The 24,465-nt window shown below is 40.9% G+C and overlaps 1 protein-coding gene across 6 annotated transcripts in view; it reads left to right on the top strand.

Annotated features, from left to right (window-relative positions):
- The window catches only part of ATRX (ATRX chromatin remodeler), a 218,938-nt gene that overhangs the window by 27,889 nt on the left and 166,584 nt on the right, over window positions 1-24,465 (top strand). For 4 of the 6 annotated variants that reach the window (XM_066357918.1, XM_066357922.1, XM_066357919.1 and 1 more), the window contains 4 exons: window positions 8,903-9,015; window positions 13,160-13,215; window positions 15,039-15,091; window positions 24,300-24,424. In XM_066357918.1, coding sequence (XP_066214015.1) covers window positions 8,903-9,015; window positions 13,160-13,215; window positions 15,039-15,091; window positions 24,300-24,424 — 347 coding nt within the window. Of the gene's footprint in view, window positions 1-4,751; window positions 4,790-8,902; window positions 9,016-13,159; window positions 13,216-15,038; window positions 15,092-24,299; window positions 24,425-24,465 lie in introns of all 6 variants that reach the window. The other 2 variants (XM_066357920.1, XM_066357921.1) reach the window with 1 other exon arrangement.

Raw genomic sequence — 24,465 nt, 5'->3', positions numbered from 1 at the left:
AAGAAATGTGGAATAACACCAAAAAATTGCCTTGGAGAGTTGGCGGCATGTATTCTCCAAAAGAGAAAGATCGTAATTTTGAGTTGGGTCTTAAGGCAAGGTGGTGGAGTTGATTAGGAGGGGAATGTCCCAGGTGGTAAAAAGGGCAAGTCTAGAGACCTTTTGTTTCTTGAGAACACCAAGGCATTAAGTGTGATTGGAGAGGATATGGGAGGTAGAGTTGAAAAAAGGGAGGGTAGTAGGAGTCAGATTTGAAAAGGTTTTTTTTTTTGCTATGCTAAGATGTTTAATTTTTGCCTTTTCATTATAAAAACAATAAGTACTTTTAAAGTCTTTAGAGTGATATGTCCAACTTTTCTAAAAAAGAACAATGATATACTGAAATGATAAAAAAAAACATGATGAATATCAATTTCAAGAAGATAACTAACCTGTAGAGTAGGAAAATAAGAAAGGGGGTGGCGGTTTATAAAAACAAACTGAATATCAGAGATGGCTCTGAAATCACATCACTCTGTAGACTTTTTCATTTTATGTTTGTCAAAATTCTTATATCAACACTGATGATGATTCTTGGTTATTTAAAACAGGTGGGGGAAAAAAAGCAGGTGGGAAGTGTGCAGATGTACAAAGTTTTTGTGTTCTTTTTTTGTCAAGCAAATGATCCATGATAAATTTTAAACTGTTATCGGCTTTCTTGGATTTGACATGTAGTCTGATTAATTGAAACTGGACTTAGTAGTTTTGTGTCCTAAGAAAAGGAAGATACTTTTTTTTTTTTTTTTTTTTACAGGGAGAGAGAGAGAGAGAGAGAGAGAGAGAGAGAGATATGAGATGACAAGCATCAATCATCTGTTTTTCGTTGCGACACCTTCGTTGTTCATTGATTGCTTTCTCATATGTGCCTTGACCATGGGCCTTCAGCGGACCGAGTAACCCATTGCTCAAGCCAGCGACCTTGGGTCCAAGCTGGTGAGCTTTGCTCAAAGCAGATGAGCCCGTGCTCAAGCTGGCGACCTCAGGGTCTCGAATCTGGATCTTTCCGCATCCCAGTCCAATGCTTTATCCACTGTGCCACCACCTGGTCAGGCGAAAAGAAAGCTACTTTAAGAGTTAAATACGACAGTTCTTTGTTTGTGATGATTTTGGTTTTGATATTATTTCAAATTTATAGAAGAGTTACAAGACTAGTAAAAGAACTACTCACCTGTTATATATAGTCTTTTTTTTTTTAAGCAAGCGAGAGAGAGGGTCAGACAGGAACAGACAGACAGGAAGGAAAAGAGATGACAAGCATCAAATCATAGTTGTCTCACCTAAAGTTGTTCATTGATTGCTTTCTAATCTGTGCCTTGACCTGGGGGGGGGGGGTGGGCTCTCAAGCCACATGATCCTGTGCTCAAGCCAGCTACCTTGGGGGGTTTCGAACCTGGATCCTCTGCATCCCAGTTCTACACTCTATCCACTGCACCACTACACCACTACACCACTACACCACTGCCTAGTCAGGTGCCATGAACAGTCTTAAAAATGTCTCCTTAGTTTGTATGCCAGAGTTTGTTTATTTAGGACATCTTTATTTTTATTTATTTAATTGAATATTTTGGTGTGACATTGGTTAACCACATCATACAGGTTTCAGGTGCTCAGTTCTAGAACACATTTTTGTACACTGTTTCATCTTCTCACCCACTTAAGTCAGATCTTCATCCGTCACCATTTATTCTCTCTACGGCCCCCCTACCCGGGCAGTCACCAAAGTGTTGTCCTTGTCCATGAATTTTTTTTTTTTTGGTCACAAACAGAGAGAGACAGAGAGGGGCAGAAGGGCAGACAGACAGGAATGGAGGACGGACAGTGAGAGGGGGAGGAGAGACATGAGAAGCATCAAATTTTTTATTATTATTTATTTATTTATTTATTTATTTTTTGCATATTTCTGAAGCTGGAAACAGGGAGAGACAGTCAGACAGACTCCCGCATGCGCCCGACCGGGATCCACCCGGCACGCCCACCATGGGGCGATGCTCTGCCCATCCTGGGCGTCGCCATGTTGCGACCATCCTGGGCGTCGCCATGTTGCGACCAGAGCCACTCTAGCGCCTGAGGCAGAGGCCACAGAGCCATCCCCAGCGCCCGGGCCATTTTTGCTCCAATGGATCCTTGGCTGCGGGAGGGGAAGAGAGAGACAGAGAGGAAAGCGCGGCGGAGGGGTGGAGAAGCAAATGGGCGCTTCTCCTGTGTGCCCTGGCCGGGAATCGAACCCGGGTCCTCCGCACGCTAGGCCGACGCTCTACCGCTGAGCCAACCGGCCAGGGCTGAGAAGCATCAATTTTTTGTTGCAGCACCTTTGTTCTTTGATTTCTTTCTCTTATGTGCCTTGACCAGGGTGACTCTTAACAAAGCCAGTGACCTCTTGCTCAAACCAGCAACCTTAGGCTTAAACTAGTGACCTTGGGCTTCAAGCTAGCGACCTTTGGGCTCAAGCCAGCAACCATGGGATCATGCTGATGATCCCACGCCCAAGCTGATGATCTCGAGGTTTTTTTTTTTTTTTTTTTCCCCAAAGCTGGAAACGGGGACAGACAGTCAGACAGACTCCCGCATGCGCCCGACCGGGATCCACCCGGCACACCCACCAGGGGCGATGCTCTGCCCACCAGGGGGCGATGCTCTTCCCCTGCGTTGCCCTGCTGCCCAACCAGAGCCACTCTAGCGCCTGGGGCAGAGGCCAAAGAGCCATCCCCAGCGCCCGGGCCATCCCTGCTCCAATGGAGCCTCAGCTGCGGGAGGGGAAGAGAGAGACAGAGAGGAAGGGGGGGTGGAGAAGCAAATGGGCGCTTCTCCTATGTGCCCTGGCCGGGAATCGAACCCAGGTCCCCCGCACACCAGGCCGACGCTCTACTGCTGAGCCAACTGGCCAGGGCTAATCTCGAGGTTTTGAACCTGGGTCCTCTGCATTCCAGTCCGACGCTCTATCCACTCTACCACTGCCTGGTGAGGCTGTGTCCATGAATTATTTTGTCCTTCTTTGCTCTATCCTTCCACCTCTCTCACTCAACATTTTAATATTTTATAATTGCCACATTGCTCTCCATATGATTTTACTAATTTACACTTCTACTGGCAGTTCTTGTTCTACAGCTTTTCATCCTGGCCAATATGATTGTGGAGACAAATATAACAGCACAAACAAGCATAGTTAATTGTTTTGTTTCTTTTTTTTTTTTTTTACTAGGCCTTGTTAGTTTTTTAAGTGAAAATAAAATAAGTCTCAACTTATTTTTTCTCAGTTAATCTTTTGTGATAGTGCACACAGTAGCCCTTTTTGGTAGTACTTAAGATCTGAATGAGTAAAAATTGGTTATAAAATGTAACAGCCATGCTAAGCATATGCTATTAGTAGACAGCTGCATTGTTTGCAAGAAAAGCAAACTGGTTTTTAAGTTCTGTGAGCTTGAAAAAAGAAACAACTTATTGCATCTTTACCTGGTGAATACAGTGCTGCTGTAAAATGTTTTAGAGGAGTATTTTACGATGCAGACAAATATTCACAGTATATTTTAATTAATGGAGGAAAATTTTACAAAGCAGTGAAGTAACAAACAGTTCAATTTTGTTAAAACTGGAGATGTTTTCTCTAAATCTATGTACTCCAGTTGACTAATGTCACCTTGTTAAATTTAATTGTCTAAATGAAAATAAATAAGTAAAAAAAATAAACGAGTTAACATTTTCCCATGGTTGTCTCTGGATTGTGGAATTCTAGGTGACACTGTTTGGTAGTTCACTCTTTTCTTTATATCCCACTGTCTGTAGTGGATTTTTTTTTTTTTTTACTACAGAGACACAGAGTCAGAGAGAGGGATAGATAGGGACAGACAGACAGGAACGGAGAAAGATGAGAAGCATCAATCATTAGTTTTTCGTTGCGCATTGCGACACCTTAGTTGTTCATTGATTGCTTTCTCATATGTGCCTTTACCAGGGGGCTACAAGCAGACCGAGTAACCTCTTGCTCAAGCCATCAAGCCAGCGACCTTGGGTCCAAGCTGGTGAGCTTTGCTCAAACCAGATGAACCCGCGCTCAAGCTGGCGACCTCGAGGTCTTGAACCTGGGTCCTCCGCATCCTAGTCCGACGTTCTATGCACTGCGCCACCGCCTGGTCAGGCTGTAGTGGACTTCTTATTGAAGAGGGGAGGATGTTAAGAAACAATAAGGGAAAAGTTTCACACCTGGAATATTATAGTGAAAAAAGAAGTAATATTATAGTGAAAAAAGAAGTAAATAAGCTGTAATTATTCTCATTTTAAAAGACAAGTTAATGTTTTCCTTCAGATACAAGTGAAAGCAAACTGTATTATTGTTTTTCCAGTATTAGAGGAATTTTTTAAAGAATGTCACAAAATATCTAGGGATTGTCATTTAACTTTTACTGAGAGGGCCCTTTGCAATTTGATGTTTTCTACCCTTGGGGGAAGGAAATAGGAGACAATGGGCTCATCTCTAGTCCTTGGTAATAAAGTTCTGCAGTTTGAGCTCTCCTCTCAGCTTGCTTCCACTTGGAATTACATGATGTATTGTGATTTGAGTTTAAATCCAGATTTCTTGCTTTTGTAACCTTTGGAAAGTTACCATCCAAGTTGTCTTTTCATTCATGCGATGAAGACAATGACCCCTAAATTATAATCTTTATGCTATGTCTAGCATAGTGTAAGCCCTTAACAAAATTTCCTCTTCTGTTTTTCAGAGTGGATGCATTTAATAGCTGGAGACAGAATTTATTAGGTATGAATTTCATGAAAAGAGCAATGAAAAGCTCTGATGTACATATCAAAAGTGTAAAAGTTACTTTACCATATAAGTTGATCCTTATTTTTCATACCTTTTCCTGCAGGTATCTGTCACCTGGCACACTGAGGTCACTACATTCTCCAAATAAGCTCCACACTGTATTTTCAAAGCTGATCTATTTAATTTGTTTATATATCTTTTATTTCTGGCATGATGGTTTTATTGCCTGTGTAAAAAGGGTAATACTATTTAAGACCTCAGCATTTGGAAAACTCCATTTAGCCAGTATTTACAGTGCAGATTTTATCTGAATCTTTTTTTTTTTTTTTTTTTTTTACGGGGACAGAGAGAGAGTCAGAGAGAGGGATAGACAGGGACAGACAGACAAGAACGGAGAGATATGAGAAGCATCAATCATCAGTTTTTCGTTGTGACACCTTAGTTCATTGATTGCTTTCTCATATGTGCCTTGACCGCAGGCCTTCAGCAGACTGAGTAACCCCTTGCTGGAGCCAGTGACCTTGGGTCCAAGCTGGTGAGCTTTGCTCAAACCAGATGAGTCCACACTCAAGCTGGTGACCTTGGAGTCTCAACCCTGGATCCCAGTCCGACGCTTTATCCACTGCGCGACCGCCTGGTCAGGCTGAATTGGTTTTTATTGATTTGAGAAATAACCTTTAATTCTATCTGGAAAGATTTGCTTTTAAGACTTCTCTCAGGATCTCAAGTAGTGGTCTACAAATTAAATGATAGCCCTAATGGTTTGTAGATAGGCTTAGTTAAAACATTGAATCTTTAGCTATAGATATAGGAATATATGACTCTGTCTTCTTTCAGCAAACCTAATAGATTTTGTTTTTCTCCATTTTTTTTATGGAAAGATAAACGAGGCTCTTCTTTAAACTGGATTTAAGCACTCTTTGCATTACATTGTATAGTGATAAATATTCACTCTGAATCGAGTTCTAGTGGAAAACAGGTTTTGGTATAATGGGCAAAATAAAATTGCATTTATGCTTCATCTGTAGTTTGTCTTTTAAATTACTTAAATCTACTAAATACATTCCCTTTAAGCTAAAATATACTTGATCATGATAAACCTTTTAAAGATTTCTTTTTTGAAAGAATTTAGTATACTTTTGTTAGAAAATAAAGTCAGTAATATTTGTACTTACTCTTTGTGTTAGAGTGAATAAAATGTATTTTGAATTTAGACTTGTCTCCAATGGAACAGTAGATCTAAGCTTTTCAAATATTTACTGCACTTTTCTCACCTGAGTTCTTTAATGGATCCCAATATAAGTTAATTATTTTCAGTTTGTTCATCTTTCATTCTTATTAGCATAGGAGTGGGGACTTCTCACCTCCTTACCTGTCCTAGCTCACTGGTTAGGTTTTCTTTTTTTTTTTGTTTGCTTGCTTGTTTGTTTGTTTGTTTATTTATTACAGAGACAGAGAATGAGTCAGAGAGAGGGGTAGACAGGAATGGAGAGAGATGAGAAATATCAATCATTAGTTTTTCATTGCGCGTTGTAACACCTTAGTTGTTTATTGATTGCTTTCTCATATGTGCCTTGACCGCGGGCCTTCAGCAGACCGAGTAACTCCTTGCCCGAGCCAGCGACTTTGAGTTCAAGCTGGTGGGCTTTTGCTCAAACCAGATGAGCCCCTGCTCAAGCTGGCGACCTCGGAATCTCGAACCTGGGTCCTCTGCATCCCAGTCTGATGCTCTATCCACTGTGCTACCGCCTGGTCAGGCTGCTTGTTTGTTTTAATATATGGACCTATGTGAAATGCCATAGCTCTTTGTGGCTTTATTTTTGGTGCTTTTCGTTGTTTGAAATGTTTGTGTGATGCCTTGGAGATCTTGGTCTTGGTGAGGATCAGGGTCTAATTTCAGTCTTAGGAATTGATTTAAAATGATTTCTTTTTCTTTTTTTTTATTGATTTTAATTTATTGTGTTTATATAAATTCTAGTGTTGCCCTGAATGCATCCTCCCTCCTCCGTATTCCCCTTGATTTGTTTTTCTTATTGTTATGCTTCTGCATTCAAATAAAGATAGTGTTGTAAGCACAGGTCTTAAGCATGAGCATTAAAACTAGAAAACTTGGGTAATTTCATTTTTAAGTAAAGTGCTATATTTAAAAAAATCAATGAGTATATATAAAATAGTAATGATGACAGTAGTGAACAAAAATAAAAACTTTGAAAAAGTATGCTGTAGAAACTGAAAGTACTTTTATGGACATCCTTAGCTCATCCTTAGTTCTTTTAAATATTCTGGGTTTTTAGAATTACCTATCAGGATAACTACTTTTTTTTTTTCTTTTCTTGTGAAACTGAGGGAGAGACAGACAGGATCAGGCAGATAGGAAGGGAGAGAGATTTGAAGCATAAACTCATAGTTGCAATGCCTTAGTTGTTCATTGATTGCTTTCTCATATGTGCTTTGACCAGGGGCCTCCAGTAGAGCCAGTGACCTCTTGCTCAAAGACAGTGATCTTTGGGCTCAAGCCAACGACCATGAGGTCATGTCTATGATCCCACACTCCACCTGCCTACCCTGCGCTCAGGCTGGTGACCTCAGGGTTCTATTCAACCCGGTCCTCTGCATTGCAGTCCTGACACTATCTACTGCGCCAGTGCTTGGTCAGGCCCATTTTGCATTTTTAGCAACAATATGATGTCTCTACATCCTTGAAAACCTTTATTTTTCAGTTTTAAAGTTATCGTATCCATTCTAATGAGTGTAAAATAGTATTTCTTGGTTTTCATACGCGTTTTCCTATTGAATAATACTCTTGTGCACTTATGTGCTTTCTGTCCATTTGTATATCTTTGGGGAAATATATAGCTAAGTCTTTCCAAGTTTTAAATTGGTTGGTTCTTTTATTATTATAAGAATTCTTTATTATTAAAACTTGAAAAGGATATATATTATAAAAAAGGCTATTAATATATTTACATTTATATGATTTGAAAATAATTTTCTCCAGCCTGACCTGGGTGGTGGTGTAGTGGATATAGTGTCGGGTTGGGATTTAGAAGACTCAGGTGTGAAACCCTGAGGTCTTCAACTGGAGTGTTGGCTCATTTGGCTTGAGTGCAGGGCAACCAGCTTGAGCACGGGGTCGCTGGCTTGATCATGTGGTTGTAGACATGACCCCATCATTACTGGCTTGAGCCCAAGGGTGCTGGGTTTTGAAACCCCAGGTCTCTGGCTTGAGCAAGGGGTCACTCACTGGCTTGGCTGGAGCTCTTCCTGGTCAAGGCACATATGAAAAAGCAATCAATGAATAACTAAGGTGCTACAACAAAGAATTCATGCTTCTCGTCTCTCTTTTTCCTGTCTGTTCCTCTCTTTCTCTCTTGCTAAAAATATAAAAAATAAAAGAAATAGTTTTCTCCAGATATGTCGGTTGTCTTTTAACTTAATTGATGGTATCTTTTGATAAATAAAATGTTTGTATGTGGATGAAGTCAATGTTATCTATTTTCCATCTTTTAAGTTTAGGAAATATTGTATTAGAAATAAGGTATATGTTTATTTTCTGCATTTGAAGTTTTAATTTTTTTATAATCCTGTTGAGTTACAGATATATCTATTATATAACTTAACAGAATATGCTATAATAATTTAGTTACATAAATATTTCTCTGGGAATCTGTGAGCTCTTTTAAGGCTTCTTCTATGCTTTATTTATCCTTGTATAAGTCATTTATTCAATTATTCTATGCCAAGCAGCAGATAGAGTAATAAACAAAAAGAAAAACAAAGACTACTGAAACCTTCCAGAGAGTAAGTGCTCAGTAAATACATTTTATAAGTTACTGAATTATTATTTTAAATGATGTAAAGCAAAATCTCATATCAGCATTTTACATAAAAACATTTTGATCCTAGGTTACTGTACAAGTAGCTTATGTTACTCATTTTTATATCCTCAGAATTAAAGAAAATTCATTTCCTTTAAATTTTATTTTGAATATACATTCTTTCAGACCACTTATGGTATAGATATTGGTTCTGTTTATTAGAACTTTTACATTTAGTGAAATGAATGACAAGCTCATTAAGGAATATCATTACCTTTTGTTTTGATAGTGAAAGCAAGTTGAACACATTGGTACAGAAGCTGCATGACTTTCTGGCCCATTCATCAGAAGAGTCTGAAGAAACAAATTCTCCTCCAAGACTTACGATGAATCAAAGCACAGGTAGGTTGAAAAAGAATGTGTCATATCTTCTAGACTATATTTCACTTAATTTTTGGAGGGAGCAGCTGTGAAAGGTTTTTTTTTTTTTTAATCTTATTTTTTTATTTTTATTTTTTTTACAGAGACAGTGAGAGTCAGAGAGAGGGATAGATAGGGACAGACAGGCAGGAACGCAGAGAGATGAGAAGCATCAATCATCAGTTTTTCATTTTGGCACTTTAGTTGTTCATTGATTGCTTTCTCATATGTGCCTTGACCGCAGGGCTACAGCAGACCAGGTAACCCCTTGCTCGAGCCAGCGACCTTGGGTCCAAGCTGGTGAACTTTTCTCAAACCAGATTAGCCCGTGCTTAAGCTGGTGACCTCAAGGTCTTGAACCTGGGTCCTCCGTATCCTAGTCCGACGCTCTATCCACTGCGCCACCTTCTGGTCAGACAAAAATGAATGAATGGGACTGTATCAAACCAAAAAGCTTCATCTGCACAACAGTAGAAACTGTCAGTAAAACAGAAAGGTAGCTAGCTGAACGGGAGATGATATTTGCAAACAACAGCTGTGACAAGGGGTTAATATCCAAAATATATAAAGAAATCATACAACTCAACAATAGAGAAACCCCAAACAACCAAAATAAAAAATGGGCAGAGGACCTGAACACTTCTCCTAAGAAGGTATATACATGGCAAGCAGATATATGAAAAGATGCTCAACTTCCTTTCTCCTCTTTTAATATATCCTCTGTCTTGTGGTGACTACCATTATTTGTTCTGATGATTTCAAGGATAGCTACATATGTAAGAGCTGAATGCACACACATACACATGTATGTGCACACCCACAAACACAGTATGTATAAAAAGTAAAAGATGGATCGATCACAATGAAAAGTGCAAGCATATGTGTAATTAGAGTTCCAGAAAGAGAAGAGATAGAATGGGTAAGAGGCTGAATTATTTTCTAAAAGTGATGAAAGACATTAAGATATAGAACTCTGTGAGTAACAATCGGAATAAATATAAGGAAAGGTACAACTAGGCATATCATAATTGAACTCTTAAAGAACAAAAACCAAGCCTGATGTGGTGGTGCAGTGGATAGAGGATCATCCTGTAATGCTGAGGACCCAAGTTTGAAAACCCCAGGATACCATCTTGAGCGCGGGCTTAACAGCTTGGGTGTGGGGTTGCTGGCTTAAGTGTGGGATCATAGACATGACCTCATGGTCACTGGCTTGAGCCCAAAGGTTACTGGCTTGAGGAAGGGGTCACTATCTTAGCTGGAGCCCCTGGGTCAAGGCACATATGAGAAGCAATCAGTGAACAACCAAGGAGCCTCAACTGTGAGTTGATGTTTCTAATCTCCTTTCCTCTCTGTCTCTCTTTCTATAGCTAAAAATTACTAGAATTTTAAAATTTCAAAACTGAAAAATATAATTTCTAAATAATCATTGTACTTATCAGATTAGAGGTAGCAATAGAATTTAATGATAGGCTAATAGAAATTATCCAATCTGAGAATAGAAAACATGAAAAAAAGATATACAGAACACTTGCTCCTGAAATTTTTTCCCCAATAAAACTGAATAATTATCAACTGAGCACATGCAAAGAATAAGTGTTTGACTCCTATTCAGCACAAAAAAATTCAATACAAATTCTGAGTGGGCCCAATGTTTTGTAGGTATTCACATATTAATCATACATGTATTTTGTTAGATTTTTACCTCAGTGCTTCAGGTTTTTTGGGTGCTATTTTATTTTTATTTTTTTACAGAGACAGAGAGAGAGTCAGAGAGAGGGATAGACAGACGGGAACAGAGAGAGATAAGAAGCATCAATCATCAGTTTTTAGTTGCAACAACTTAGGTGTTCATTGATTGCTTTCTCACATGTGCCTTGATCGTGGGCCTTCAGCAGACTGAGTAACCCCTTGCTTAAGCCAGCAACCTTGGATCCAAGCTGGCGAGCTTTGCTCAAACCAGATGAGCCCACACTCAAGCTGGCAACGCTGGCGACCTCGGGGTCTCGAACCTGGGTCCTCCGCATCCCAGTCCTACATTTTATCCACTGCGCCACCGCCCAGTCAGGCTTTAGGGTGCTATTTTAAATTTTCTTGCTTTTAAAATTTCAGACAGAAAAAGTCAAGAACCATATGATTTTACTCATGTGGGATAGAAAACTGAAAGCAACAATTAAACAAATGAGAAAAGAAAAAACCTCATAGACACAGAAAACAGCATGTTGGTTACCAGAGGGAAGGGGGTAGGGAGTTGTAAAGTGTGAAGGGGTCAAGTATAAGGTGGCTAAAATAGATTTGACTTTGGGTGGTGGGGACACAATGCAATAGTCAGATGATGTATCGTAGAATCGTACACTTGAAGACTATATAATCTTATTAAATAATGTTACCCCATTAAAAGTTAATTAAAAATATAAACAAATTTTGAGATTACAGTTGTTCATTGCAGGTATATAGGAATTCAGTTTCCTTAAAATTTTTTTATTTGTTGATTTTAGAGAGGAAGGGGAAGACAGAAAGAGAGACAGGAACATCAGTCTGTTCCTGTGTGTGCCCTGACGGGGAACTGCATGGCAACCTCTGTGCTTCAGAGCAAAGCTCAAACAGCCGAGTCATCCAACAGGGCCAGTTTTCTTTTTTTTTCAGTTGACCTGTATCCAGTGAAATTGCTCTAGGAAATTTTTTTTTCTCTTCACCTTCCAGATTCATTGGGATTTTGTTCTTAATTTTGTCATCTGCAAATAGGATCAGTTTTATTTTGTCCTTCTCATCTAATTTCTTTTCTTGCCTCATTATGCTAGGCAGAACTTTCTGGATTTTTCAGTATTATGTTTTAGAAGAATGGTGATAGCAGACATCCTCTTGTTGTTTCTGATCTTTCACCATTAATGTGATGGTTTCTGTATGTGTATTTTGTGTATCCTCTATCAAATTGAGGAAGTTCTCTTCTATTCCTAATTTTCTTACTTTTTTTTTTTTTCCAGGGACAGAGAGAGAGTCAGAGAGAGGGATAGATAGGGACAGACAGACAGGAACGGAGAGAGATGAGAAGCATCAATCATCAGTTTTTCGTTGCGACACCGTAGTTGTTTATTGATTACTTTCTCATATGTGCCTTGACCACAGGCCTTCAGCAGACCAAGTAACCCCTTGCTCGAGCCAGCGACCTTGGGTCCAAGCTGGTGAGCTTTTTGCTCAAGCCAGATGAGCCCGTGCTCAAACTGGTGACCTCGGGGTCTTGAACCTGGGTCCTCCGCATCCCAGACCGACACTCTATCCACTGCGCCACCGCCTGGTCAGGCTGACTTTTTTTTTTTTTAAGCGAGAGAGAGACAGGGACAGAAAGACAGGAAGGGAGAGAGATGAGAAGCATTAACTCATACTTGCAGCTCCTTAGTTGTTCATTGATTGTTTCCTCATATGTGCCTTGACTGGGGGCGGCAGGGGCTCCAGCCGAGTCAGTGAACCCTTGCTCAAGAGAGTGACCTTGGGCTTCAAATGCCAGCAACCATGGGGTCATGTCTATGATCGCACAGTCAAGCCGGCGGCTCCGCGCTCAAGCTGCTGAGCCCACACTCAAGCCAGCGACCTTGGGGTTTTGAACCTGGGTCTTTTGCATCCCAGTCCGATGCTCTATACCAAGGGTCAGGAACCTATGCCTCACAAGCCAGATGTGGCTCTTTTGATGGCTGCATCTGGCTCGCAGAAAAATCTCTAATAAAAAAAATAATAACATTAAAAATATAAAACATTCTCATGTATTATAATCAATTCATTTCCTACCACTCATGTTCATGGTTGCGGGTGGCTGGAGCCAATCACACCAAATTTTTATTGGGTAATGCCTAACGTACACGGGTCCTTGTATGGCTTTCACGGAATTACATTTTAAAATATGTGGTGTTCATGGCTCTCTCAGCCAAAAAGGTTCTTGACCCCTGCTCTATCCCCTGCGCCTCCACCTGGTCAGGCAAGAAAAATCCTTTAGAAATACTCTAATGTGCATAATGTATTACCAATGCTGTCATGTTTCATAGATTGAAAAATGGGCTTATAGAGTTGTAGGTTTTGATGTTCTGTTTGATAATGTATTGAAGAGGTAAATGTTTTTATTTCTTCTTTTAAGATAAAACCAGTGGTTCTGGAAGTAACTCTGATATGATGGAAAGCAGCAAGGAAGAGGTAAGAATAATTTGAAACATTTAAAAGGATCGCTTCTAACAGCTATAATATGTCTCATCAGATTCTTTTTATTTAATACATGCATGTGTTAAGTTTACTGTTATAGCTAACTATTATTATAATACTTCATTTTGGGTAGTTGTCCATTTTTAGAAGATGTTTAATTTTTTTTTTTCTGAAGCTGGAAACGGGGAGAGACAGTCAGACAGACTCCCGCATGCGCCTGACCGGGATCCACCCGGCATGCCCACCAGGGGCGAGGCTCTGCCCACCAGGGGAGCGATGCTCTGCCCATCTGGGGCGTCGCTCTGCCACGACCAGAGCCACTGTAGCACCTGAGGCAGAGGCCAAGGAGCCATCCCCAGCGCCCAGGCCATCTTTGCTCCAGTGGAGCCTTGGCTGCGGGAGGGGAAGAGAGAGACAGAGAGGAAGGAGGGGGGGTGGAGAAGCAAATGGGTGCTTCTCCTATGTGCCCTGGCCGGGAATCGAACCCGGGTCCCCCGCACGCCAGGCGGACGCTCTACTGCTGAGCCAACCTGCCAGGGCCTGATTTTTTTATTTTTTATTTATTCATTTTAGAAAGGAGAGAGAGAGGTGGAGAGAGAGAGAGGAGAGAGAGAAGGGGGGGAGGAGCAGGAAGCATCAACTCCCATATGTGCCTTGACCAGGCAAGCCCAGGGTTTTGAACCGGCGACCTCAGCATTTCCAGGTTGACGCTTTATCCACTGCGCCACCACAGGTCAGGCAGAAGATGTTTAATGATTTTGTTATCATTGTAGTTTGCTCCAGCAGCGTAGCAAAAGTCAGACAACCGAAGGCTTGCTCACAGATAGGTTTTGGAATGTTGTTATATTGGGAAAGTGGTGTGCCAGGCTGTTAAGGGCTAGACTGCGGTTCTGAGCCCCTCAGAATTGGTATTCCGACTGTTTTAAGCACTGTCATAGAGACCCGTCCTGAGGTTCTTCATATGATACCCAGGTCGACACTGTGGCTTTGAGATTATTTCCACCATTGTAAAATACTTAATCCCATAAAATAGACTTATACTGGAAAAATAAAGGTGATTTTAGTACCTCAAAGCAAATTTTAGAAGGTACTCTGCCATAATTAGGATAGAGAAAAAGACACATTTTTATTTTTTTTTTTAAGACACATTTTTAGATCCTTAAAATTCTCTACCTCTTTTGGTATCTGATTACTTCTACATCTTTATATTTTCTTGTCAGCTTGGGCCAAGATCAAGTGTATCCTCTCCCACCTCCTAAAATTTAACAGTAACAATTTTTGTTTTGGTGACAAAGACAGAGAGAGGGACAGATAGGGACAGACAGACAAGAAGAGAGAGAGATGAGAAGCATCAATTCTCCGTTGTGGCACCTTAGTTGTTCATTGATTGCTTTCTTATCTGTGCCTTGACCGGGGGGCTACAGCAGAGTGAGTGACTCTTGATCAAGCCAGCGACCTTGGGCTCAAGCTGGTGAGCCTGTTAAGCTAGATGAACCCATGCTCAAGCTGGCAACCTCGGGTTTTTGAACCTGTGTCCTCTGCATCCCAGTCTGATGTTCTATCCACTGCGCCACCTCCTGGTCAGACAGTAACAATTTAAGAAAACTGAGAAAATTATCTTAAGTTCAGGAAGCCTGAGCGTAATGAGAATTAATTTTTCAAGTTTCTTTTAGAAAAACATTTCAGGCATGCATATCTATAAAATATATAATCTCATTATATCACTGTATGAGAGATCTTGGCATAGAGAACTAGATAATTGAAGGGTTGTTTCTTTCAAAGATTTACTCACCTCTATATTTATTTCTCACATTTAGGGAGCTAGTTCTTCAGAAAAATCCAAATCGTCAGGATCATCACGATCAAAAAGGTTGGTTGATGTTGATGGGAAAACGTTATTTTCTTTTTCAGGTCATTTTATTTTTTCCCAAGAATAATAATCTTGTTTTCTAAACTTAGTTCAAGCACTCTTATTCAAAGTAAACTACTTTATAGAAGCATACATATTATAAAATGGGCAGTATAATATAATGAATTCTCTTACATGTATTACTTGGCTTCAACAATTATTAATTCATTCTTATATTGGCTTTTCGAGGGAGGATTTATTATGTACTCGAGGCCCTTGCAATATGTAGATTGCTTCTTTTTTTTTTTTTTAAAGTTTTTTTTAAAATTATTTTTATTTATTTATTCATTTTAGAGGGGAGAGAGAGAGATTGAGAGAGAGAGAGAGAGAGAGAGAGAGAAGGGGGGGAGCAGGAAGCTTCAACTCCCATGTGTGCCTTGATCAGGCAAGCCCAGGGTTTTGAACCGGCAACCTCAGCATTCCCAGGTCAACGCTTTATCCACTGCGCCACCACAGGTCAGGCCTAGATTGCTTCTTTTAGATCATATGTGTGCTTTGAAAAAGGTGAAAAAGTGAAATGAAATATGAAAGCCTTATTAGGCAGTATGAGTTTTTTAAAAATGTTTTTACTATAGCAGCACTGTGCTAATTGCTTTTTTCAAATTTTTTTATTTATTGATTTTAGAGAGAGAGAGGAAGGACAGAGAGAGACAGACAGGAACATTGATTTTATTTATTTTATTTAAAAATGTATAATAAATATATATTTTCCGATGGCTTTAGGCGGCCCCTGTTTTGGTCGTTCGACCCCCGCCGGGGTCTCGACCCACAGGTTGAGAACCGCTGATTTAGTGGTTCTTTTGTTGTTTCTAACTAGTACAAAACAAATTTTCTTTTTAGGATGTATGGCTAATAATTTTATTTTGGCTTAATATTTCTTTTTTTAAAAATTAATTTTAATGGAGTGACATTGATAAATCACGGTACATATGTTCAGAGAAAACATCCCTAGGTTATTTTTTTGTTATTTTTTTTTTTTTCATTTTTCTGAAGCTGGAAACAGGGAGAGACAGTCAGACAGACTCCCGCATGCGCCCGACCGGGATCCACCCGGCACGCCCACCAGGGGCAACGCTCTGCCCACCAGGGGGCGATGCTCTGCCCATCCTGGGCGTCGCCATGTTGTGACCAGAGCCACTCTAGCGCCTGAGGCAGAGGCCACAGAGCCATCCCCAGCGCCCGGGCCATCTTTGCTCCAATGGAGCCTTGGCTGCGGGAGGGGAAGAGAGAGACAGAGAGGAAGGCGCGGCGGAGGGGTGGAGAAGCAAATGGGCGCTTCTCCTGTGTGCCCTGGCCGGGAATCGAACCCGGGTCCTCTGCATGCTAGGCCCCTAGGTTATTTTGACATTTGATTATGCTACATTCCCATAACCCAAAGTCCAATTGTCTTCCGTCACCTTCTAACAGGTTTTCTTTGTGCCCCTCACCTCCCCAAACCCTCTCCCTCTCCACCCACCCCCCGTAACCACCACACTCTTGTCCATGTCTCTGAGTCTCATTTTTATGTCCCACCTATGTATGGAATCATATAGTTCTTAGGTTTTTCTGATTTACTTATTTTGCTCAGTATAATGTTATCAAGGTCCATCCATGTTGTTGTAAATGATCTGATGTCATCATTTATATGGCTGAGTAGTATTACATAGTATATATGTACCAAAGCGTTTTAATCCACTCATCCTCTGAAGGACACTTGGGCTGTTTCCAGATCTTTGCTATTGTGAACAATGCATCCATAAACATGGGGGTACATTTCTTCTTTTCAAGCAGTGCTATGGTGTTCTTGGGGTATATTCCTAAAAGTGGGATAGCTCGGTCAAAAGGCAGTTTGATTTTAAAATTTTTGAGAAATCTCCATACTGTTTTCCACAGTGACTGCACCAGTCTGCATTCCCACTAGCAGTGCAGGAGGGTTCCCTTTTCTCCACATCCTCGACAGCACTTATTCTGTGTTGTTTTGTTGATGAGCGCCATTCTGACTGGTGTGAGATGATATCTCATTGTGGTTTTAATTTGCATTTCTCTAATGATTAGTGATGTTGAACATTTTTTCATATGCATATTGGCCATCTGTATGTCCTCTCTGGAGAAGTGTCTATTCATTTCTTTTGCCCATTTTTTGATTGGATTGTTTGTCTTCCTGGTATTTTTACAAGTTCTTTATAAATTTTGGTTATCTACCCCTTATCAGATGTATTATCAAATATATTCTCCCATTGTGTAGTTTGTCTTTTTATTTTGTTCTTATTGTCTTTAGCTGTGCAAAAGCTTTTTAGTTTGATATAGTCCCATTTGTTTATCCTGTCTTTTATTTCACTTGCCCGTGGAGATAAATCGGCAAATATATTGCTGCGAGAGATGTCAGAGAGCTTACTGCCTATGTTTTCTTATAAGATGCTTATGGTTTTACGGCTTACATTTAAGTCTTTTATCCATTTTGATTTTATTTTTGTGAATGGTGTATGTTGGTGGTCTAGTTTCATTTCTTTGCAGGTAGCTGTCTAATTTTTGCAATACCATTTGTTGGAGAGGCTGTCTTTACTCCAATGTATGCTCTTAACCTCCTTTGTCAAATATCAGTTGTCCATAAAATGTGGGTTTATTTCTGGGTTATCAGTTCTGTTCCATGGATCTATATGCCTGTTCTTATGCCAGTACCAGGCTGTTTTGAGTAAAATGGCCTTGTAGTATAACTTGATATCGGGAAGTGTGATGCCTCCCACTTTATTCTTCCTTTTCAAGATTGCTGAGGCTATTTGTGTTCTCTTTTGGTTCCATATAAATTTTTGGAATATGTGTTCTATGTCTTTGAATTAAGTTATTGGTATTTTAATTGGTATTGCATTGAATTTATAAATTGCTTTGTGTAATATAGACATTTTAATGATGTTTATTCTTCCTAACCATGGGCACGGTATATGCTTCCACTTGTTTGTATCTTTCTTGATTTCTTTTATCAATGTTTTGTAATTTTCCGAGTATAAGTCTTTAATCTCCCTGGTTAAATTAATTCCTAGGTACTTTATTTTTTTGGTTGCAATGGTGAAGGGGATTTCTTCTTTAATTTTTCTTTCTGACTGTTCATTGTTAGTGTATAAAAATGCCTTTGATTTCGGAGTATTAATTTTTATATCCTGCTACTTTGCTGAATTCATTTATCAGGTCCAGTAGTTTTTTGACTGAGACTTTAGGGTTTTTTATATAAAATATCATATCATCTGCAAATAATGATAGTTTTACTTCTTGTTTTCCAATTTGGATGCCTTTTATTTCTTTTTCTTGTCTGATTGCTGTTGCTAGGACTTCTAGAATTATGTTGAATAAGATGGTGAAAGGGGGCACCACTGCCTTGTTCCTGATCTTAAGGGGATTGCTTTTAATTTTTGCTCATTGAATCTGATGTTCGCTGTGTGTTTGTCATAGATGGCCTTTATCATGCTGAGGTATGTTCCCTGTAATCCCACTTTACTGAGAGTTTAGATCATGAATGGGTGCTGGATTTTATCGAATGATTTTTCTGCATGTATTGAAATTATCATGTGGTTTTTTTCCTTCCTTTTGTTTGTGTGATGAATCACATTGATTTGTGAATATTGTACCAGCCTTGCCTCCCCAGAATAAATCCCACTTGATCATGGTGTATGATTTTTTCATATATTGCTGGATCTGGTTTGTTAATATTTTGTTGATGATTTTAGCATCTAAATTCATCAGGAATATTGGCCTATACTTTTCTTTCTTTGTGTTGTTTTTGCCGGGTTTTGGAATCAGAGTTATTCTCGCCTCATTAAAGGAGCTTGGAAATCTTCCTTCCTCTTGAATTTTTTGAAATAGCTTGAGAAGGATAGGAGTTAGTTCTTCTTTGAATATTTGGTAGAATTCACTTGTGAAGCCATCAGGCCCAGGACTTTTATTTTTTGGGAGTTTTTTGATAATTGTTTCAATCTCATTTGTTGTAATTGGTCTGTTTAGGTTTTCTGATTCTTCCAGATTGATTTTTGGAAGATTATATGTTACTAGGAATTTGTCCATTTCATCTAGGTTGTCTAGTTTTTTGGCATACAGTTCTTCATAGTATTTTCTTACAATATTTTGTATTTCTGTTGTATCAGTTGTTATTTCTCCTCTCTCATTTCTAATTTTATTTATTTGAGTCCTCTCTCTCTTTTTCTTTTTCTTTTTTTTTTCTGTATTTTTCTGAAGCTGGAAACGGGGAGAGACAGCCAGACAGACTCCCGCATGCGACCGACCGGGATCCACCCGGCACGCCCACCAGGGGCGACGCTCTGCCCCTCCGAGGCGTCGCTATGTTGCAACCAGAGCCACTCTAGCGCCTGAGGCAGAGGCCAAGGAGCCATCCCCAGCGCCCGGGCCATCTTTGCTCCAATGGAGCCTTGGCTGCAGGAGGGGAAGAGAGAGACAGAGAGGAAGGAGGTGGGGGGTGGAGAAGCAAATGGGTGCTTCTCCTATGTGCCCTGGCCTGGAATCGAACCTGGGTCCCACGCACGCCAGGCTGACGCTCTACTGCTGAGCCAACCGGCCCGGGCCCTCTCTCTCTTTTTCTTGGTGAGTCTGGTTAAAGGTTTATCGATCTTGTTTACCTTTTCTAAGAACCGGCTCCTCGTTTCATTGATCCTCTGCATTATTATTATTTTTTTCTTTTGTATTTTTCTGAAGTTAGAAATGGGGAGGCAGTCAGACAAACTACCGCAAGTGCCTGACCGGAATCCACCCGGCATGCCCACCAGGGGGTGATGCTCCGCCCATCTGGTGCATCCCTCTGCTGCAACCAGAGCCATTTTAGCGCCCGAAGCAGAGGCCCCAGAGCCATCCTTAACGCCCGGGCCTTCGCTGCGGGAAGGGAAGAGAGAGACAGAGAGGAAGGAGAGGGGGAGGGGTGGAGAAGCAGATGGGCGCTTCCCCTGTGTGCCCTGGTCGGGAATACAGGCCCACGCTCTACCACTTAGCCAACCAGCCAGGGCCTTTCGGAATTTTTAAATTTCTTCTTTGAACACATTGTTTACCCATTCGTTTTTTAATAAAATGCTATTTAGTTTCTACGTGCTTGAGTATTTTTCACTTTTTCTGTTGTGGTTGATTTCTAGTTTCATGCCATTGTGATTAGAGAAAGTGCTCGATATGATTTCAATCTTCTTAAATTTGTTGAGACCGCTTTTGTGCCTTAAGATGTGGTCAATCCTAGAGAATGTACCGTGAGCACTTGAAAAGAATGTATATTCTGCTGTTTTAGGGTGAAAGGTTCTAAAGATATCTATTAAATCGAGTTGATCTAGTATGTCCTTTAAGTCTGCTGTTTCTTTGTTAATTTTCTTTCTTGAGGATCTATCTAGTGATGCTAGTGGTGTATTGAAATCCCCTGCTATTATAGTATTGCGTTTGATCTCGCCCTTTAAATCTATCAAAGTCTGCTTTATATATATATATATATATATTTTTTTTTTTTTTTCATTTTTCTGAAGCTGGAAACGGGGAGCGACAGTCAGACAGACTCCCGCATGCGCCCGACCGGGATCCACCCGGCACGCCCACCACGGGGCGACGCTCTGCCCACCAGGGGGCGATGCTCTGCCCATCCTGGGCGTCGCCATATTGCGACCAGAGCCACTCTAGCGCCTGGGGCAGAGGCCACAGAGCCATCCCCAGCGCCCGGGCCATCTTTGCTCCAATGGAGCCTTGGCTGCGGGAGGGGAAGAGAGAGACAGAGAGGAAAGTGCGGCGGAGGGGTGGAGAAGCAAATGGGCGCTTCTCCTGTGTGCCCTGGCCGGGAATCGAACCCGGGTCCTCCGCACGCCTGCTTTATATATTTATGTGCTCTATTAGGTGTGTAGATATTTATAACAGTTATATCTTCCTGTTGAATTGCTCCCGTTATCATTGTGCAGTGACCTTCTTTATCTCTAACTATAGTCTTTGTTTTAAAGTCCATTTTGTCTGATATAAGTATTGCTACCCCAGCTTTTTTTTCATTTTCATTTGCATGAAATAGTTTTTTCATCCTTTTACCTTCAGTCTATGTGCATTTTTTGTTTTAAGGTGTGTTTCTTGTAGACAGCATATGTATTGGTCCTGTTTTCTTATCCACACAGCTACCCTATGTCTTTTGATCGGATCATTTAATCCATTTACATTTAACGTTATTATTGATATGTAATTATTTATTGCCATTTTATTCTTTAAAACTGTATTCCTCTTTTACTATATTCTTTTTCTCCTTTGATCTGTTTACAACAGGCCCCTTAGCATTTCTTGCAGCCTTGGTTTGGTTGTAGTGAATTCCTTGAGGTTTTTTTTGTCTGGAAAGCTTTTAATTTCTCCTTCAATTTTAAATGATAGCCTTGCTGGATAAAGTAGTCTTGGTTGTAGGCTCTTGTTCTGCATTTGAATATTTCTTGCCATTCCCTTCTGGCCTCAAGTGTTTCTGTTGAGAATTCGAAAGTCATCCTTATGGGGGTGTTCCTTTGTAGATGATATTCTTTTTTTCTCTAGCAGCTTTTAATATTTTCTCTTTATCACTTAGCTTTCGTATTTTAATTATGATGTGTGTTGATGTTGATTTCTTTGAGTTTATCTTTAATGGAGTTCTCTGTGCTTCTTAAACATGTGAAATGATTTCCTGCCTTAATTGCGGGAAGTTTTCAGCTATGATATGCTCAAGAAAATCTCTATCCCTTGTTCTTTCTCTTCTTCTTCAGGAACCACTGTGATGCAGTTGTTATTTCTCTTCATGTTGTCACAGAGCTCTCTTAGAGTTTCCTCAGACTTTTTGAGTCTCTTTTCTTTTTTTTGCTCTGCTGCCGTGCCTTTATTTATCTTGTTCTCTAACTCGCTGATTCGATTTTTGGCTTTATCCATCCTGATTTTAATTCATTCTATTGTGTTCTTCATTTCTGATATTGTATTTGTCATTTCTGACTGATTCTTTTTTATTATTTCAATATCCTTTTTTATATTTGCTATGTCTTTATTTAGGTGTTCATGATGACCATCTATGTTTGTTCTAAGATCTTTGAGCATCCTAAGAATCGTTATTTTAAACTCTGCATCTGGTAATTTAGTTATATCTGACTCATTCAGGTCCTTTTCTGGGGATTTCTCTTGACTCATTTCTGTTGCATTTCTCTGCCTTCTTGTTTTGTCTGTGTAAAGGAAGGTTTTGGCCACTGGAGTGCACTGGGTGTGGCCTCTGTTCCCTAGGTATGGTCTGTCTGCAGGCCTGCTACCCCCTCTGCTGTTTCTGCCTAGTGCATTTGGGTATGGGCGTTGCTGGTGCCTGCCCACTGGGGCTGTTGCTGTGGTTTCCACCTCTCCTTCACGGTAGTGGCTGTGATCTCTTGCTCAGGTGCACAAGCCTTGGTGGCCTTGACCTTTTCTCCATCTCCGTGGGTGGCGTTATGCTCGGCCCTGAGTGCAGTGGCGAGTGCCTTTGCTCAGCTGCAGGTCTCCACCTGTTTCCGGGCTTTCGCCCCGCCCTTGCAGGAGGAAACCACTTGTGGGACTGCTATAAGCCTTGGCTCCACAGGGTAGGCGGGACGGCATGCCCATGATCAGTAGCAGGACTCTTCCTGTTTTGGGCTTTTGGGTTCATCCCCATAGGAGGAGCTGGCTCCCAAGTCAGGCCACAAGCCTAGGTTCTACAGGAGGGGCAGCCTGTGCTCCTATGCCTTTGCTCAAGGGCGAGTCTCCACCCCTTCTGGAGCTCCTGCCCTTCCCCCACAGGCTGGATTCAGGCGGCCTACAGTTGGCCTTGACCACTTTTGCATGTCCCCTCTGCCCCAGCCGGGCAAGACTGAGCTCACACCTGGGCATCAGTTGTGGCCAGCGGTCTTCCGTGTCCCTCCGCGCTCCCCCTCGGGTGAGCCCTCAGCCATGTGGGTGGGGGCGCTGCAGCTCAGACCCTAAGACTCACTACTGTAGTCCCGAAAGCCCCCTCCTTCTAAGCGACTCTGCTCTGAGTGCCCCGGCAGAGCTTGTTTGGCTGGTGTCCTGCTTCCCTTTGCTTGTATTTCTGTTTCCAGGGAAAATATTCACTTCAGATTTGGGGAGTGATCCATCCCAGAAGTTAGGGTGGCTGTCTCTCAAAGTGTTTCTCCCTGTGCCTCCTAGATTACACTGTCTTCCCGTTGCTCTGGTCCTCTCCTCTCTACCTGTCCCCCAGAGCCCCGGGTGAGTGGTTGTGAGAGAGGTGTTCTGTGTGGTCCCTTTAAGAAGAATCCTGGGTCTGAGAAATCAGTGTCTTTCTCATGGACAGTATCCTGTCTTGTTTACAGCTAAATACTGTCCATACACCTCTTCTAGGCTCTGGGCCTGCAGGTGGGATTTTGTTCCTGGGACTCAGGATCCTCTCCTCTCTGCTAAACTCACTTTCCGCCACGCGAGTCTCTCCCAGGTGCTGTTCACTCTGGGGAGCTGGGCAGCCCTCTCCGCGCTTCCGCTTTTCCTACTAATCTCAGTGTGGCTTCTTCAGTGTTCCTTGGTTGAAGAGTCCTCTTAGTTTAGTCCAAAGTTGATTTTTCCAGATGATGGTTCGTAAATTTTTTTGCAATCCACTTTGGTTCTGGGAGGTGGAAGTTTGTACGTCCGCCTACTCCATCGCTATCTTGTCTAGGTCTTGGCTTAATATTTCAAGTAATGTTTTATTTTGCTCCTGAGTTCAGAATTCATCTCAAGATTCTTTACACGCTTAGAAAACTATGGTTTTATAGATCATGTTCTAACTCAGCAAAATTCACATTTTAGTGCAGACTTTGCCCTTCATTCTCATATTTATGGCATTTGCTTCACACAATATAACTGGATGAAAATTCCCCACACACTCAAGTGCTGGTCCATGACAAACGTGCACGGCCCTGTCCCGTAAATATTTCTTGATAAATATAGCTTGGTTGTTATTAAATTACTGTAGTGATTCTCAACTTGGTGTTCCTTTCATAATCCCTAGGTAGCTTTTCCTAATGTATATGACCTAGTCCTTCCTATTAAATTCTGTTATTCAATAATATTGAATAGAGATATATGCTTTCCTAGGTCATTTTGATGTGCATCCTTGCTTAAGAGCTACTGCTCAGTCTAAACATGTTATTTATATTCTTTGGGTCATGTTCCAATTTTCAGAAATGCCCATAATTCTATGGATGTAATTCTTTCATAGGAAACCTTCCATTGTAACAAAGTATGTAGAATCTGATGATGAAAAACCTTTGGATGACACTGTAAATGAAGATGCCTCTAATGAGAATTCAGAAAATGATATTACTATGCAAAGCTTGCCAAAAGGTAATGTGTTTTAATTTTCATATGAAGTTAAAGTTAAAATG

The sequence above is a fragment of the Saccopteryx leptura genome, chromosome X, assembly GCF_036850995.1.
Source record: "Saccopteryx leptura isolate mSacLep1 chromosome X, mSacLep1_pri_phased_curated, whole genome shotgun sequence".
In the NCBI taxonomy this organism is placed as follows: Eukaryota; Metazoa; Chordata; class Mammalia; order Chiroptera; family Emballonuridae; genus Saccopteryx; species Saccopteryx leptura.
Note: the sequence above shows the minus strand (reverse complement) of the source record. Positions and strands in the feature narration are given on the sequence as shown.